Source organism: Mustela nigripes, chromosome 17 (assembly GCF_022355385.1).
Source record: "Mustela nigripes isolate SB6536 chromosome 17, MUSNIG.SB6536, whole genome shotgun sequence".
In the NCBI taxonomy this organism is placed as follows: domain Eukaryota; kingdom Metazoa; phylum Chordata; class Mammalia; order Carnivora; family Mustelidae; genus Mustela; species Mustela nigripes.
The window spans coordinates 7838508-7855207 of record NC_081573.1 but is presented as its reverse complement, the minus strand read 5'-3'; the positions used below and the strand labels follow the sequence as shown (position 1 = coordinate 7855207).

At 55.5% G+C, this 16700-nt stretch overlaps 1 protein-coding gene across 1 annotated transcript in view; it reads right to left on the bottom strand.

Annotated features, from left to right (window-relative positions):
• The window catches only part of SYMPK (symplekin scaffold protein), a 37454-nt gene that overhangs the window by 1465 nt on the left and 19289 nt on the right, over positions 1 to 16700 (bottom strand). The window contains exons 11-23 of the mRNA XM_059383123.1: positions 15335 to 15485; positions 13784 to 13988; positions 12806 to 12956; positions 11664 to 11899; positions 10708 to 10789; positions 10399 to 10512; positions 9190 to 9337; positions 7978 to 8138; positions 6450 to 6558; positions 6094 to 6194; positions 5411 to 5501; positions 4523 to 4624; positions 768 to 955 (exon numbers count right to left, since the gene is read on the bottom strand). Of these exons, the coding sequence (XP_059239106.1) occupies positions 768 to 955; positions 4523 to 4624; positions 5411 to 5501; positions 6094 to 6194; positions 6450 to 6558; positions 7978 to 8138; positions 9190 to 9337; positions 10399 to 10512; positions 10708 to 10789; positions 11664 to 11899; positions 12806 to 12956; positions 13784 to 13988; positions 15335 to 15485 (1839 nt within the window). The remainder of the gene's footprint in view (positions 1 to 767; positions 956 to 4522; positions 4625 to 5410; positions 5502 to 6093; positions 6195 to 6449; positions 6559 to 7977; positions 8139 to 9189; positions 9338 to 10398; positions 10513 to 10707; positions 10790 to 11663; positions 11900 to 12805; positions 12957 to 13783; positions 13989 to 15334; positions 15486 to 16700) is intronic.

The following is a 16700-nucleotide window of genomic DNA, read 5'->3' as shown; positions in this document are numbered from 1 at the left end:
CCTTACCAAGATGGGGCCCAAATCCTTGCCAGCCAACAGAGTCCTCTGAGCTACCCACAGCCCTGACCTCTGGCCCTCCAGTTCTGGATCCTGTCCCCACCCCCCCCCCCCCCCTCACATAAGCACAGTCTCATCTCACTCTTGCAGCAGCTTCGAGGCGCGACGTCAGCCCTGCTAAACAGATGAGGCCCAGGGAGGTGCAGGGGTTCGTCCATAGTCAGGCGGGGACCATGGGGCAGAACGAGGGTTTGAACTCAGGGCTGTCCGAACCTGCATCTCACCTCTAAGCTGGATGTTGCAGAGTGGCAACCAATGGGCTCAATCTAGTCTGAGAGCTCATGAATGGTATTTTTTTTTTTTTAATTTCATCATGGTATTTCTAGCTTCTCTTGAGAAATGGGCCTCTATTTCAGCTCCAGTATGTATTGTGGCTGGGTGCAGAGGTGGCGGCAAGGGGGACTATGTCTCTCCTGGGACGCCCACCCTGTGAAGCCTACCACTAGCTGTTCCTGGCCCCCAGCTGCCCTCACGCATCACGCTGCTGTCCTGGAGCCGACTCAGCGACCCCTGTTGGGCTGTACTGTCCTTGGCCTAGGGCAGGGCAAAGGGGCTGGTGGGTCTAGAGTGCGCTCTCCTTATCCTGCCTCCCTCTGTGGGGTGGGCAGCCAGTGGGCTGGAAAAGCCCCGGGGCCTGCCTCCAATCTGTCTTCAGTGTGTCCCGCTGCAGCCCACTGCCTGCAGGGCTGGGGCAGCCGGGGGCAGGTTACCTGCTTCATGATGAGGCGGGACAGGATGTTCATGACGAAGCCCCCCAGGCGGGGGTACATGGTCAGAGACTGGATGACGGTCCTCATGAGCAGCATGGGCAGGGGGCTCTGCTCCATCAGCTGCTGCATCACCACGGCCAGCACCTCCGATGTGTACACGTTCCGTTCCGCAAAGCACAGGTTGGTGGCTGCGAGGAGGCGGAGAGTGGGCCTGTCCTCTTTGCCCAGCTCCCCCGAAAAGGCGGGAGCCCCGCCACCCTTAAGGAGAGCCTCAGCCCCATTAATCTGCCCCCATGAGTGGAGACCTAGCCCTCATTCCGGAAGCTCTGGAGGGGAGACTTCCTCACCCAGCAGGGCTCTCAGGGGATACTGTAGCCTGGGGTGTTGGTCCGAGGGAAGACATGGCCAGCTGCTGGAAGCCCCAGGCTGGGCAAAGTGGGCAGACCTTGGCCCTTTTTCTTTGGGGACAACCCATGGAAAGGCTGAGGCAGGAGAGACAGGTTGCCAATGCCTGGGGGCCCTTTCTGGCTTGCCCTTCCCACCTGTCCCAGAAAGGGAAGGCAGCTTTGACTTCCTTAAGACCCCCCACAGGAGACCAGAGATGCCCTCTACCAGCAGGCCAGTCAAGGGACTGCCCACTCCCAGTCCTGATCAGAGCATAAGGATCTGTGCTGGTGCTGGAGGGACACCAGGCATGGGGGCATGTGCGAAGCACAGTGCAGAGAGTAAGGGAGCAAAAGGAGGAAGCTTGGGCCGACGAGGTGCTCCCCAGCTCAACATCCAGTGCCAGGAAAGGCCCAGGAAGGGCTGGCACGACAGGGCATCCATGAAGGCAAGAGGGCCAGGACAGGACTTGGGGTCTGTTCCCTGGGGAATGGGTAGTGGTACCCCAAAAATCAGTGGGATTGGCGGTGTTCCAATCCATTGTGCTAATGGGGAGACCCCAGGAACTGCCTCTGAACCCCTTCTTCCCCAAACACCACTTGCCATGTGAGTCTGTCAACCAGGAAGTCTTTATTGAGCCAGAAGAGAGGCCCCCAATCCTTGAGAGGCTAATGGAGAACAGGGGTGGGTGCCTATAAGGAATGAGGGAGGCTCCTATAAGGAACAGGGGAAGGATGGAGGCATTACAGGAACACAGGCAGGAAGGAGATGAGAGTGGGGTAGGGCAGGTATCTAGGCCAAAGGAGCAGAGGAAAGTAGAAGGTAAGGACAGTGCAGAAGCCAGAGTGAACCTACCAGAAACCTAGAAGTTCCTCCTTGTCCCTTCCAGTTAGTGGCTGGTTCCTGCCTCCTCTACCTAAAAGGGTCCATAGCCAAACCCTTTTCCTCTCCTCCCCCTCTGCCCCAGTCTCCCCTGGGCCTTCTACCCTGCCCTCTAGTCTACCCTTCATAGCAGGCTAAGGAAAAGTCCTTTCAGAAGCTCAGCCTGACCCCACACCTCCCAGGGGTCCTCAAGATATCAAGTCTAATCTCCTACTGGGGCCTAGAAGACCCCGTGTGGGTGGGACCTAGGCATGGTGTTCTTAATGCTTATGGTCTGACCTCTCCTGACCAGGCCCCTTCCCCTCAACCACAAGATCTCGTCAGCCTCACCTCTGCAGTTCTAGAACCAGACCATGCCAGCACATCTCTTGGCCTCTGCAAATATTCTTTCTCTGGGATCAGTGTCTCCCCGGCTACCTTATCCCTACTCATCTCTCTGTGGTTTTAGCTCAGGTGTCCTCTTGAGGCTCCCCCGTGCCAGCCCTGCTCACTGTGGGCTTTCATCATCTGAGGAGGGACCGTGAGCCCTGGGGGGCAGGATCAGGGCTGTCTCCATCCCTGCTGGGTCCCCAGCACTGTCCGGCACAGGACCGAGCACAGGCGCTCAGTGAGTTTTCTTTAACTGCCGCACCAGAATGCGGGGGGCGGGGGGGGCAGCGCAGGTCCCGTTATAGAGCAGGTCCCATTATAGAAAACCTCACCAGAGAAAGAGGGTGGCTTTTAAAGGAGAAGAGAATGCCTGTACTATTGGGCATGGGGGACCCAACGGTGCACAGAACAGGACTGGACTTGGATCCGGAGCTCAGAGTTGAATGGGGATCCTAGTGCAACCAGGACCACCACTAGTGCCTGAGCGGAGAAACGCACTCTGGGAACTGGCTAGCTCGGGTGCTAGGGACAAACAGCAGGTAGGGAGAGCAGCTGGAAGGTTGCTAGGAGCTCAGAGGCACGGAGGCTGTGCATAGGCCTGGGCTTGCAGAAAGAAACAGGTGGGCTTCTAAAGGTCAGGCCTTGACAACATCTCCAGGGACCTGGCCACTGCCCACCTGAGTGACCTGTGGCAAGGCTCTTCCTTCCTTGGGCTTATTCTGGGCCTGCGAATGGACTTAGTGGGGTGGTGTGGTCTGTGAATCCCCCCAAATTGTACACAAAACTGTGTGAGTCTGTCCCCCTCGGGAAGGGGCCCACACTTCCCTGACATCAAAGGGGCTACAGCCTGTAAAAGAGCCACTTCTGGGGGCGCCTGGCTGGCTCAGTCGGAGGAGCATGTGATCTTGATCTTGGGGTCATGAGTTCGAGTCCCACCTTGGATGTAGAGATTACTTAAATAAACAAATAAGTGTAAAAAAATAAAATAAAATAAAATTAAAAGGCCACTTCTGGATGCTTAGCTTCGAGACCCTTTTCACGTTACCGTTCTTTCACCAGAGGCCTTAGTTCCTCCTCAGTTGTAGCGTAAGTTTTAGACTTCCATAGGCTAGGCCAGGAAATAAGTAGTCACGGGAGGAGCCAGTTTAGGCTAGACGAGAAGCTAAGTGGTGGTGGTTGGCTGGGGGGGACCCTCTCCCCGCTCTTAAAGGAGAGACAAGGACTCGAAGGACGGGGGTCTGAGTAGAGGGGGGCGACAGTAAGGGCTTCCACGTTGGGGGCCAGAAGCCCCTCTCAGGGAGGAGCGGGGGCAGTGCCAAGGAGAGCTGACAGGGAGAAGTCCTCCTATGGGAGGTGGCAGCACTGGGACCCAGGGTGCCACAGGCGGGCAGAACTGGCAGAGCTGGGTTCCAACTCGGGTCTAGCGGGCTTCAGATTCTGTGTGGCTCCACTAAACCGCTTAGCTTGTGCACGGCCCTGAGCAAGTTCCTCAATCTCTCTGGAACATTCACTTTCTCGTCTAGAAGACGAAAGTCCGCATACTCACCAGGTAACAGCTGGCATGTGTCGGCAGGCCGGCCTGAAAGGCACTCGGGGGAGCCTGGCTCAGTGTAAGTGCTCGGGAAGTGGTGCCAGCAGCTATTAGGAAACTGCTGGTTGAGGAGAGCCAGCCAGTGTGTCCCCAACCCATGCCCTGGAGGCACCTTCTCCTGTCTCAACTGGAGCCCGGACTGGACTCAGCATCTACTCCTGGTCCGACAACAGCCCTGGTGGGCTCCATCTGCTCTGCTGGCCGTCCCTCTGCCCCCTGTTCGGCCGAGGGCTCTGCTTCCTTCATTCCTCGAGCCAGGGCTGGGGAGGGAGGGGGCCCCCACCCTTCTTGAGAACTACTCTGGGCCAGTGCATAGCAGATGCACCAGTTCCTTGGACAGAAGGGGGGAGGAAAGAGGGGAGGGAGGGAAGGCAAAGGAACGAGGGTAGGTGTCCAGAGCGGAGATGGGGTTGCAGGTGGCACAATCTCCAGTGCGGCAGACTCCAGCGGGGACATGTGAGTGACTGAGGTTCCTCCCTGGGTCCGCAGCAGCCAGGCCACTTGGGGGGAACAGGGGGGAGCGCCTCACCTTTGATAATGGACTTCATGTCACACTTCACCGAGTCGATGTTGTGCAGTGCGATCAGCAGCTCTCCAGGGTTCAGTGGGGACAAGGCCGAGTTCCCTTCACCTGTAGGGAGGGAGTGGGAAGGGGAAGGAGACAGGGTGGCACCTAAGAGGTGTGTCTGGGTCCCTAGACTAGGGGAGTGTGAACGAGTATGAGGCACCCTCTGCGTTGATGGGACTGGGAGGACAGAAGGCTGGGGCAGGGGACGAAAAAGAAGGGAATGTATGCCACTCCTTCTGGGAAGCCTTCACCTTGCTCTCCTCCTTCCCTGCATGGGGTTCCTACCCTTCTAGGGCAATAGCTGACGCACTCCAGCAGCTCCTCTCCCTCCTCCCTGGGCTGTGCCCCCAGGAGGGCAGGACCCCTGCAGAGCACAGATGGGCCAGGCCATGCACTCGATGACCGCGCTTAGAGGTGACGCTGCCCACAGGCAGCTAGGGGAGACGGCACTCTGCTGGTGTGGTTTGGGGGGTCCCAGACACTCCTGTGTGGGGGTTTTAAATCAATGTTATGGGGGCGCCTGGGTGGCTCAGTCGTTAAGCGTCTTTGACTCAGGTCATGATCCTAGTGTCTTGGATTGAGCCCCGCATCGGGCTCACTGCTCAGCAGAGAGCCTGCTTCTCCCCGTCTCTCTGCCTGCTACCCTGCCTACTTGTGCGCTAATAAATAAATATTTAAAAAAATCAATCGATCGATCATGTTATGGGTGCAACAGCCAGCCTCCATTCCCTCGCTAACACCATGAGCCCCCGGGGTGAGAGTGAGGGGTCCATCCTAGGTCACTCGGCTGTTTTTCTAGGTTCAAAGTTCTATTTTGCTTCTTTCGACCCCATCGAAGACACCACCTACCATGCTGGGTGCCCAGCAGGCGGTTGAAGACCTCTTTCACCACAATGGGGTTGAGTTTGATGAGCTTTGGCAGGGCCTGGATCACTTCTTTCTGCAGGGGGAGTGAAGGGGAAGCGGGTCAGAGGGCACCCCCATCCCAGGTGCTCGCCCTAGGGTGAGGCAAGGAGAAGCTCCGGCCTTGACCTCAGACACTTCCCTCCTCTTGCTCCCTCTGGTCCCTTGGGGTTGAGCTTTCTCCTTGAGTCACTGGGCCTGGCTCAGTCCCAGCCTCGTCACTCCCCATCTGAGCCTTCCTTGTGCCACATGCCCCCTGATGGCCCCTGCAGGGAGAGGGTGTCATCGTCATCCCCTTTTTCCACAGAAGACTGAGGCTCACCAGGGCCCCACAGCCTGTTAGCAATAAGACCTGGGTGGGTGGAACACAGTTAGGCCTTTGGACCAGCGTGTGTGTGTGCGCGCATGCGCGCGCACATGCATCACTATGATCCTCATTTGACAGAGACCAAGGAGCAGAGAAAGGGGTGGCTTGCCTGAGGTCTCAAGAGGAGAAAGCAGAGCTGAGACTGCCCCAAAGCTCCTCCAGGGCTTGCAAGTGTCTGACGTGGGTACCTGGGTGCCTACCTCCTCCCCACCCCTGCCCTGCCCGCCTTCATCGGGGGTTATCCCGACATCCAGCTCCATACCTTCTCTAGTCCGTTGAGCACAGGGATGAGGAAGCGGACATCTGGCAACCGCTTGTGGTAGAGATCCCGAACCCGCTTCACCAGCTCTGGGGAGGGCGGGACTGTAGGCAGAAGAGTAAGCAGTGGGCACAGGTGGGGTGAGGGGGAGCCCCGAGAGGAAGGAGAAATGGCAGTGGCTGTGGGCAAGGGGAGGGGAGGGCCAACTCCGCTTCAGAGCAGGAATCGCTGGCCCCTGGTTTCTCAAATGCATTTAGCAATACAGCCAATAGCTCTGAGGGCCAGGTCTTGGGAAGGGCCCATGAGGAAGGTCTGGGATATGGAGGAAAAGGCTGAGAAGTGGGGGGTCCTGGGGGCACCTTTGTCCGTGAGGCTGTGCAGACATCGTGTGACCAGTGTCTCTGCCCCCTTGGGACAGTTTTCTACCAGCAGGAGCAGCTCTGGTGAGTTCATGCCCATTCCTCGGATCTAGAGGGAGAGAAGGGATGGCAGGCTGGAGAAGGGGCTGGGCAACATGTACAGGGCGAGGGGGCCCAAGAGAACTCAGGGAGGCCCAGGCACCAGAGGCAGTGTGGCTGGTGGGGATGATGGGACTCTGGGGCACAAACTGGACAAAGAGATCTTAAAAGTTCTTGTTACCAGAGAAACAAACAATGTGAGGTGACGGATGTTAGCTAATGTTCCGTGATCATCCTCCTGCAATACCCCGACCTCCCCGCAGACACTGGGTTTGACATCTCATGGGAACACAGGTTGTGTGCCAGTTACACCTCAGTGACCCTGGGGGACAACAGAACTGGTGACAGAGTTCAGGGAACTGGGAGAAATGTGGGGAAGGTGGGAAGGGGCAGGGCAGCAGTATGGGGCCTTCCCTTACCCCCCCTTACAGGGTACAGACTTGCTGTAGCTCCCAAGTCTTCACCAGTGCTGGTTACCTACTGAGCAGGCGGGCTATCTACTGAGCAGCCGGGCCCTTCCCGTCACCTCTGACCTAACCTGACCTCTGATGCCCAGCCTGCCCTCCAATTCCTCAGTAAAGACTTTTCAGGCTTCTAAAGATGTAAGTGGCAACCAGCGCCCCGCATGGCGGCCTGCTCAGATCAGGACTCGGCCCTGGTCTTCTCAGTGGGCAACAATGCAGGGAGCACCAGGCTGGGTATGAGGGCTCAGGCCTTCCTCTGCCATAAATGTTTATAATGGTCCATGGAGCTGGCAGTCTTTGCCCTCTGGGAGCTCACTGTCTGGTGGACTCACTCTGAAAACTAGGGGAGGACACTGCTGAATCTGGGGGGCGGGTATTTGGTTTGAGCCCAACAAACTCCTTTTATGCTGGAGATTTTCTGTAATAAAGCAGGGGCATAAGATATAAAAAAGTGGCTTCTGATCTAGCTGCAGATTGGAAGGGCAGATAGTCTGAATTTCAGGGGCCTGCTGCTTCTCATGTAGGTGACCTTGTGGCTCCAGAGAGAGGAGCAGGCGAGACTTGTGTAATGACAACTAAAGATGGCCAGCGGCCAGCCAAGGGAAGGCCAGCTCCTAGCCGGTGACAGTGATACAGACATTTACGTGCATGAGCTTCTGGAGTCCCTGCAGCAAGCTGGGGGGACGGAATCATCCTCCCTGTTTTCACTGAAGGGAGGTCAGAGAGGCAGGATGTGGACCCGGGTCTGCCCTGCTCCAGCCTCATAACTGCAGGGCGACCCTGCTGTCCTTTCACTGGCAGACGGGGCAGGTGGACCACCCACAAGCTCCAGAGCGGCAGGACCCAGGGCGCCCACCATCTGGTGCTGAGCCCTCGCCGAGGTGGAGATACCAGAGGAAGGGCTGGACTTGGGACCTCAACCCTGCCCATGGGTGGGCAGAGCCTGGTGGGCTCAGGGGCCTCACCGGCTGCTCGATGACCCTCAGCACTGTCCGCTTGATGTCGGCGATGGCCTCCGTGTACACGGCCGCCAGTTCGTGGATGAGCTTGTGGTTCTGAGGCAGGAGAGCCAGGTAGAGGTACAGACACTGCTTTACGGTCTCCTCGGTCCAAGGCGCCGCCACCTCTGATAGGGCAGGGGGCGGGGATCAGGGATCACTCTCCTCCCAGCATCTCCCACCCTCATTGTCTGTCCCTTCTTTTGGGGCCAGGCACAGAAGGGAACTGTTCTAGGGCAGGAAGCCAAGCATCAGGGCAATGGTGAGGGACCAGGACTACTCCCCTTTTGGAAGCCTCTGCACTTAAGTCCCACCTCGTCTCTGCCCTCAATCCACAGGGCAGCCAGAGGGATCTTTCCAAAGGGAAGTTCTAAGCTTGCCCTTCTCTGGTTCTGCGTTCCCATGACTACCCTGTGCCCGGGATAAATCCCCAGCGCCCACCTTGGCTCTACTTGCCAGATGCTATATGTTCCCTGCTCCCCAGGCCTCCATGCTCCAGCCACAGCCTCCTCCTGACAATCCACCCCCCAGAGCCCACACAGGTCCCCTTGCACACATCACTCTACTGCCTGAACGCTGCTGCCCAACTCCCTTCTCTGTATCTCCTCATCCTCTGGGTCTCACACAAGCAGTGTCTCTCCTGGGAGGTCTTCCAGGCAGCTAGGCTGTGCCAGGGCTCCTGAAGATCCCGTGCTTTCTGTCATAGCCTGCATCTTCCAAGTTTTTGTAAGCTCCATGCCCAACATGGGGCTTAAACTCATGACCCCCAGATCAAGAACTGCATGTCCCACTGAGCCAACCAGAGGCCCCAGAACCTTTCAGTTTAATGGTCTGCTCCTCTGGGGCCTGTAATTTTGAGGGACCCAGGGCTTTGTCAAAGGAATGGGTCTACGCCTGGCCCTTCCTGGCGCCCCGTCACTGGCTAGCTCTCCTTGTCCTCTGGCTCTCAGCCCTCCGCCCCCTGCTCCAGGATGCTCTCCCTCACCCTGGGGCTGGGGTGAGACTCCCCTCTGGACTCTTGCAGCCCCCAGGCCTGCTCGCACTGGTCATTACTGCCTGGCTGTCTTCCCTAAGAGGCTGAGCAGAGCCCAGCTTCAAATCAGCTCCATTCCCAGGGCCTGGCCGGGAGCCTGGGATCCAGAGGATGCTCAATATTCATCTGAGGAAGCTGCGCCAGACCTGTATCCTTGTCGGCTCCGAATAACACGGACGGCGGGTTGGGGTGGACCAGGAGCTGCAGGTAGTTGAGGGCAAATTTCTCCACATACTCTCGCAGCTGTTCCTTCTCATACATGCGCTTGATGAACAGCAGGGCCTGGGAGCGCACCTGAAAAGAGAGGGTGGGCAAGATGGTGGAACGGGGAAACCACTGTTCGGAGCTTGGCAGGACCAATGGGAAAACAAGCCCAAGACTGAGACAGGCCTGGTCTACCTGAGTCACGTGTGCACTCGGGGGAGAGGTTTCCTGGTCCAAGTCAGAGGCTGCACCACCTCTTCATCGACCTGCTCATGCCTATCCCTTACCGTCTCCTGCCTTACTTGCTACGTTCCAACCAGAAAGAGTTTTCTTTAGTTTCTCCAAAGTGACAGCATTCTCCTTGGCTTTGAGACTTGGCACGAAAGGTTCCCACTGCCCAGAATGCCTGTCACTGGCTCTACCCCATTTTACTCAGACATCACCGGCTGGGAGCCCTGAAAACAGGGACTGTTCCTGGGCACTGCTGTGTCCCCAGCAGCACCAAAGGGACAAGCCAGAGTCTGCAGTGAGGGTCTGCTGAAAAAATGGACACAAGACACCAAGAGAGGAGGCAGCAAAACACTTGGCAGGGCTGGGTCTAGGGCCCTCTCAATCACACGTAAGCACACCTAGTTCCCACTGTTCAGTCACACCCTCTACTCCTACTTCAGGTCTTGGCTCACCTGTCCCCTCCTTCAGAAGGCTTCCTTAAAGCTAATCCTTCCCATTCCCCCATTAGGTAGGTCAGGCCCCTCCCCAGGGCTCCCACAGCTGCGTGCTGTTCTACTCCACGGGCTGGCTGTGTCCTCCCTGCTCACTGATAGGCCACATGGCTGCTCTCCTGTCAGCTCCCCCTCCAGGTTCCGGCACAGCAGCAGGCCGCACAGGGGCTCCCCAACATGCGTGGAGAAGGAGGGAGAATGCAGCTGCCCTTCCTGGGGGTTGAGTGTGTATATATATGCATGTGTATAGTCTAGGCAGCTTTGTGCCACCAGAAATGATAACATACCCACCACCACCACCATCACACTACTGTGGGGAGTGCGTCAGACCCAGAGAGGATGTTTGGGGGCATGTGGAAGAGACTGGGCTAGGTGCTCGGGGCAGATGGAGGGCAGAGTGCGGCCCAGCGCAGGGTGGCAGGGGATCACCTTGTCCTTCTCGTGGGAGCTGAGGTCTAGCAGAACATGCAGGTACTGGAACTGGCGGGACGGCCGTTTGAAGATCAGGTCTCGAAGAGTGGACATGCCCAGGTATGTACGACTCTGTGGCAGAAAGAAGGGACACTAGCACTCAGTGCACCTGCAGGGTGCCCCTGGGAGGTCTCCCTTGCCTCCCTCAGATTGGACAACAGGACAGGTCCCTCCCAGAGTCCCTTGCCACAAGGCCCAGCCTGTGGGCTCCTCAGGCCCCCAGCACAGGCCCTGGGGGTGCTGAGGGGACAGTCAGGCTGTTCTCACCTCGTCCTCGCAGTACTTGCGAATCACCTCCAGAGCGCTCTCCGTGATCAGTGGTGCCTCCAGCACAACTTTAGTGAAGATCCTGCCAGGGAGGAAGAGTGAGGAAATGCTGCCGGGAGAGGCTTCCAGTCCTGCTGGAGCTTGGGGCTGGCAGGGCTGCCCCTCACAGACCATTTGCTCAACTGGTGACAGAACTTTGGAGGTAAACAGAGCCAGTTCAAACGCAGCCGGCCGGCTGACCGAGGTGGAGACTTTACCTCTCCGAAGCTCAGCTCTCCCCTTTGTCAAATGGGGATTCCTAACTTTACTCATTTACTACAGTAATGGAAGAGAATGACAGGGAGTGGGGAAGGGTACTGCTCTTCAAATGTGGTGGCCTAAAATGGCCTGCCAAGCCCTGAACTTGGCACGTTCAAGGGTCAGAAGACAGAAGGCCAGCATGGCTAAAGTCTGGCGGCAGTGAGGAGCAGAGGGGCAGAATAAGAAGGCAAAGAGGGTGGTAGGAATTGGGTTACACTTGTCTCAGGGCACAAAAAAAGGCTGCATTTTATCGCAAGAGCGATGGCGAATCATGGAAGGTTTTTAGTGGGTAACAAGAAGACTATTAACTTTCTAAAATGTCACCCAGACTGCTGTGTGGAGAATGGATCAGCAGGAGGTTGAGAACAAGGAGGAAGTTACAGGAGCAATTCAGGTGAGAGATGGGGCAGAGAGAAGTTAACCTCTGAGACAAGCCTATAAGGTAGACCGTTATCTATGAGAGCGGAGGTGCAGAGGCACACAGCAGAGCAGGCCCCAGAGCCCATCTGGAATCTGCCTTACAAGTGTCTCCAGAGAGCAGGGAGAGCAGGGAGTCTCGGGGGACGGGCATGAGGCCTTGGGTGGTGAGGAAAAAGGTGACTGGAAACCACAATAGAAAGGCAGGACACAGGAGGGTGCAAGGCAGTCCCCCTCACCCATCCTTTTGGTCTGGCTTCTCCTGCAGGCCGGAGAGCAGGCGGATGAGGCAGTCCTCATACTTGTCCAGGGCGCCCGAGGCACCGGCTGCCAGGTAGGCGTTGTACTCCTGATAGAGCCAGGCGAAGGCCAAGTCCAGGCGGGCCCGCACATCCTCCAGAATGAAGGACAGGACCTCAGCCTTCAGGCCCGAATCAAACTGCGTCACGAGACTGGCCAGGATCTTTATGCGCACCTGACAGGAGAGTGGAGGTACGTGTGGGTGTGGGAGGCAATCCCAGGCACCTTGTGATCGTGCCTTGCACATCTTCCTGCCCAGGCTCAGGGACCACCCCCACTGCAGACCCAGTGTTAAGCAAGGAAGGCAGGCTGAGAACCTTATAACCATAGGTCTCGTTTGTGGTGGGGATCAATCGTCAGAGAACAAAAGTGAGTCTGTGAAAGTAGTACCCACATACTTAAGTACACAAAGAAAGATCCTGAAGACTTCCCCTACTTTGTTCACTGGTCCCCTTGGAGGAAGGGATGTGACATGGGTGGGGGCCGAGGAAGACTTATGGTACCTCTATGGCCTGGAAATATCTTTTTAAGAGAGAGTACTTTTCTGTACTTCTTGGTTAATTGAAATTACACTTTAAAAAAAGTGGGGGACTCTCTCTCTCTCTCTGCCTCTGTCTACTTGTGATTTCTCTCTCTCTGTCAAATAAATAAAATCTTTAAAAGCTAAATAAATAAATAAATAAATAAATAAAAGTGGGGTTTTCGAAAAGCCACTTGGCTGAGGTTACGATGCCAGCGTGTGGCAGAATTAGGATTTAGACCTGGTCCATCTAAATGTCAGCAGTAACAAGAGCACTATTAACTACTAGCGAGAAAGAACCCAGCAACAGCCTTCGCTTGCAGGGCCCTCCCAGGCGCCAGCTCTGTGCTGAGCGAGAGCCATGTGTGTCCATACATTTCTTCCTCCTCATCTCTGTGCAGAGCTGCTGTCGCCGCCTCCGTTGGCAGGAAGACAGAAGAGAGGTAGGGAGGGCTGGTGGGCAGCCCGGCTGGGACCTGGAGCCAGGGAGGCCGGGGCTGTCTCATCCCTGGGCTGTGAGCATGGTGGGCCGGGAAGCATGGGCAGGGGAGACGGGCATACCTGGGCCGCCCCGCTGCAGGCCACAGCCTTCTCCGCCCGTAAGATCCTCTTCACAGCGCCCAGCTTCATAGCCTCCACCTGGGCATCTGTCAGGGGCTTCAGCACATCGCTCAGGCGGAAGATTTTCTTGCGGCCACCAGCGCCAGCCAGCCTATGTGGGAGAGTAGGGACAGGGTCATGGTGACTCAGAACATCCTTTCTGGAGCCCAGGCCCACCCCAGACCACACAGAGACCCCCATCCCTACCCCCTACCATACTGCCTTTCTAACCCTCCTATGACTCAGGCATGGCAGGGCACAGGGCAACAAGACAGAACACGGTGCCATTCTGTTTCTGTAAAGCATGTCTCAGGGAATGCTTCTCTGCGGTGGGTAGCGTGAGTGCAGAGCTGAATGAAGCAAGAGGAGGAGCTGCACGCAGATCTGGAGGATGAGTTTTCCCGGTGGAAAGAACAGGAAGTGCAAAGGCCTTCCAGTGGGGACCTGCCTGGCTGCTCATGGAGAACCAAGGGGCCAGTGAGACTGGAGGAGGGAGCGAGGGGGATGGAGAGCCTGGAGGGTGAATCAGGCACTGCTTGGACAGCAGGTCTTGGGAGGGTGTGGGAAGAGACTGGCTGGATTTTTTTTTTTGTCTGTAGGGAGGTAATAATGAAGAGGAGGATAACGACCAGTAGCACTTATAACATGTTAGGAATCGTGCTAAATACTTTGTATCAAATTCACTTCCCACCCAGGAGTTATCTAATTTAATGATCTATCACTATGAACTCATCTCCCTTGATCCTCAGAGATAGATTCTGTCATTCCAGCTTTAGACAGAAGAAAGAAAGGGGGCATTTTATGTAAAAGAAAACAACCATTAAGGCTTGGCGGTTATGGTGGCATTGACTCTGTAATCAGACCCTCGTCCAGCCCCACCTGTCTTTGTCGGTATGCCTAACACGCGTGCACACCCCCGTGCACGCACAGGGGACTCACCGGGGCTGTGTGACAGGGATGATGGGCTCCGGCCTCCTCTTGGCCTGGGGCGCCTCCTCCTCTAGAGCAGACATGGCGCCCAAGGAGCCCACCACCGAGATGGCCTGGCCCTGGGCCGACAGACGCCGCTTGATCAGGACGCTCTCTGGCTTCACTGCCTTCTCCTCCTTGGGCTCCTCCTTGCACTGTTTGGTCTGCTCCACACCTGAGGGGGAGGGAGCAAATGGGCTCCAGGAACGCCACACACCTCTGCTCCCCTCCAGGGACCTTCTGTGTGCAAGCCTTGTACACACAAAGCCCAACTCGATCTGCAAAACGTCGTTCTGAAACAGGCACACTTTTTATCCCCACTTTGCATACAACCAAGGCTCAAACTAGATGTGCCGTTTACCGTGGGTGGGGGTAGCAAATGGCACAGCCACGCTGGAACACTGATGAGCAGCTTCTAAGAGCACTGAATACACCCTAACCTACGACCCAATAATCCCCTCGTTAGTGTATACTCAAGATAAATGAGGGCATGTGTGCACCAAAACGTCTGTATGTAAACCAAACAAAAACAAAAAGACCAACAAACCCCAACCCCAAACAAACCCCCCAAAACCCTTGTACAGCTTCACTCACAATGGTCAAAGACTGGACACAAGCCACAGATCCATCAACAGGGGTGTGGACAAACAGACAATAGCGTGTTTGTGTAAGGAAATACTACTGAGCAACAGTGGTTCACATAACACAGAGAATTCTCAAAAACTTATGCTGAGGGGTGCCTAAGGTGCTCAGTTGGTTAAGCATCTGCCTTCCACTCAGGTCGAGATCCCAGAGTCCTGGGATCAAGCCCCAAATTGGGTTCCCTGCTCAGTGGGGAGCCTGCGTCTCTGCCTCTCCCCCTGCTCATGCACTCATGTGCTCCCCCCGAACTGCTGGTAAAATTAAAAAAAAAAAAAAAAAAAATCTTAAACAAACAAACAAAAAACACTTATGCTGAGCCAAAGAAGCCAGACTCTCTAGGATCCCATTTATATGAAGTTCAGGACCAGAAAAACCAATCTATAGAGACAGAAATCAGAAAAGTGATTCTCTCAGGGGATGGGCTGCCATCAGTGCTGACTGGATAGGGGCAAGAAGGAATGTTCTGGAGGAAATAGTCTATTATCTCCATCTGGGTGGTGGCTATATGAGTGTGTCCAATTTGTGAAAACTCACGAAGATGTACAGTTAAGAGTTGTGTTTCTCTGTACATAGTTTATATCTCCCTAGTACTTTTAACGTAGGAAAACCCAAGTCAGAGAGGTTCAGTAACTTGACCAAGGTCATACTGCTACTGAGTGGCTGAGGCAGTCTGATTCAACTGAGACCTCAAATCCAGGTCCACCGCATTCAAAGTCCAGGGCCTGAAATTACAAAGCACTCAGTGTATCTACGGGACCTATAACCTACCATCTCACGAGAGTTTCATTTGTACCATGGTAGGAGGCACTCTTCCAGGAAGGGGAACCCAGCAGCCACAGTGCCAACCCTTGGCCTGGGTCAGCGCCGCAGGACACTCACCTGGCCCTAGTCCTGCAGCCGTCATCTGTGTGGCCATGAGCCGAGCCAGGTGCTTGATCTGGGCTTCAGTGCCTGCTGACTCCACTGGGGTATAGATGGCTTGGAAAGAGGCGGGCATGGCCTCAGGCAGATACACCATGCTGATGAGGACCTGCAAGATGGCCAGGAGAGGAGTCAGCCCTTCCTTACTCACAAACTCAACAAGCCTCTGTTCCACGCCCAGGCCAAGGCTGGGGACAGGCAGTGACTCAGAGAGCCCTGGGCCTGCTGCCATGGGGCTCAGACTCCTGGGGAAGTCAGAGAGAACGAACAGTGGTGCAGTGCGGTGCACGAGACCGGGAAATAAACGGGGCAGGAGACAGGTCAGGAGGGCGCTGCTCTGGCTCCCTAGGAAGTAGCAGCCAGGCTGAGAACTGAGAGGATGGCCAGTGTCAGGCTGACGCAGGGGGAGCGGGGTATGGATTCCAGGCAGAGGAGCAGCACGGAGGAAGGCTGAGCAGCAGAAGAACCATGCCCAGAAAGCCTAAGTTCAGTGAAGGATGTCCTATGAACCAGAAACAGGCTAAAAAAATAAATAAATAAAAATAAAAATCGGTATTTTAATAAGAACTCATCCAGTTTTGTCAGGAATTGGTAACAAAAAGTCATCTCCAACTCCCTACACGCTTAGATGTTTAAATATATATATGAAATAAGGAAATAATTAGAACAGAGAGAGAATGAAATCACTACAAATCAAAATGTGTGGGATGCTACTAAAATGGTTCTTACGCAAAAAATCAGATTCTTAAATGCTTACATTGGAAAAGACTGCTGAAAACTACTAAGTGAAACATTTAACATAAAATGCTAGGGTGGGGGGCGCCTGGGTGGCTCAGTGGGTTGGGCCGCTGCCTTCGGCTCGGGTCGTGATCTCAGGGTCCTAGGATCGAGTCCCGCATCGGGCTCTCTGCTCAGCAGGGAGCCTGCTTCCCTCTCTCTCTCTCTCTGCCCGCCTCTCCATCTACTTGTGATTTCTCTCTGTCAAATGAATAAATAAAATCTTAAAAGAAAAAAAAAAAAAAAATGCTAGGGTGGGGGCACCTGGGTGGCTCAGTGGGTTAAGCCGCTGCCTTCGGCTCAGGTCATGATCTCAGGGTCCTGGGATCGAGTCCCGCATCGGGCTCTCTGCTCAGCAGGGAGCCTGCTTCCTCCTCTCTCTCTCTGCCTACTTGTGATCTCTCTCTGTCAAATAAATAAATAAAATCTTAAAAAAATAAAAAATAAAATGCTAGGGTAAAATATTCAAAGAAAGCAGCAGGGAAGAATAAAGACAACAGGGGCGCCTGGGTGGCTCAATGGGTTAAAGCCTCTGCCTTCGGCTCAG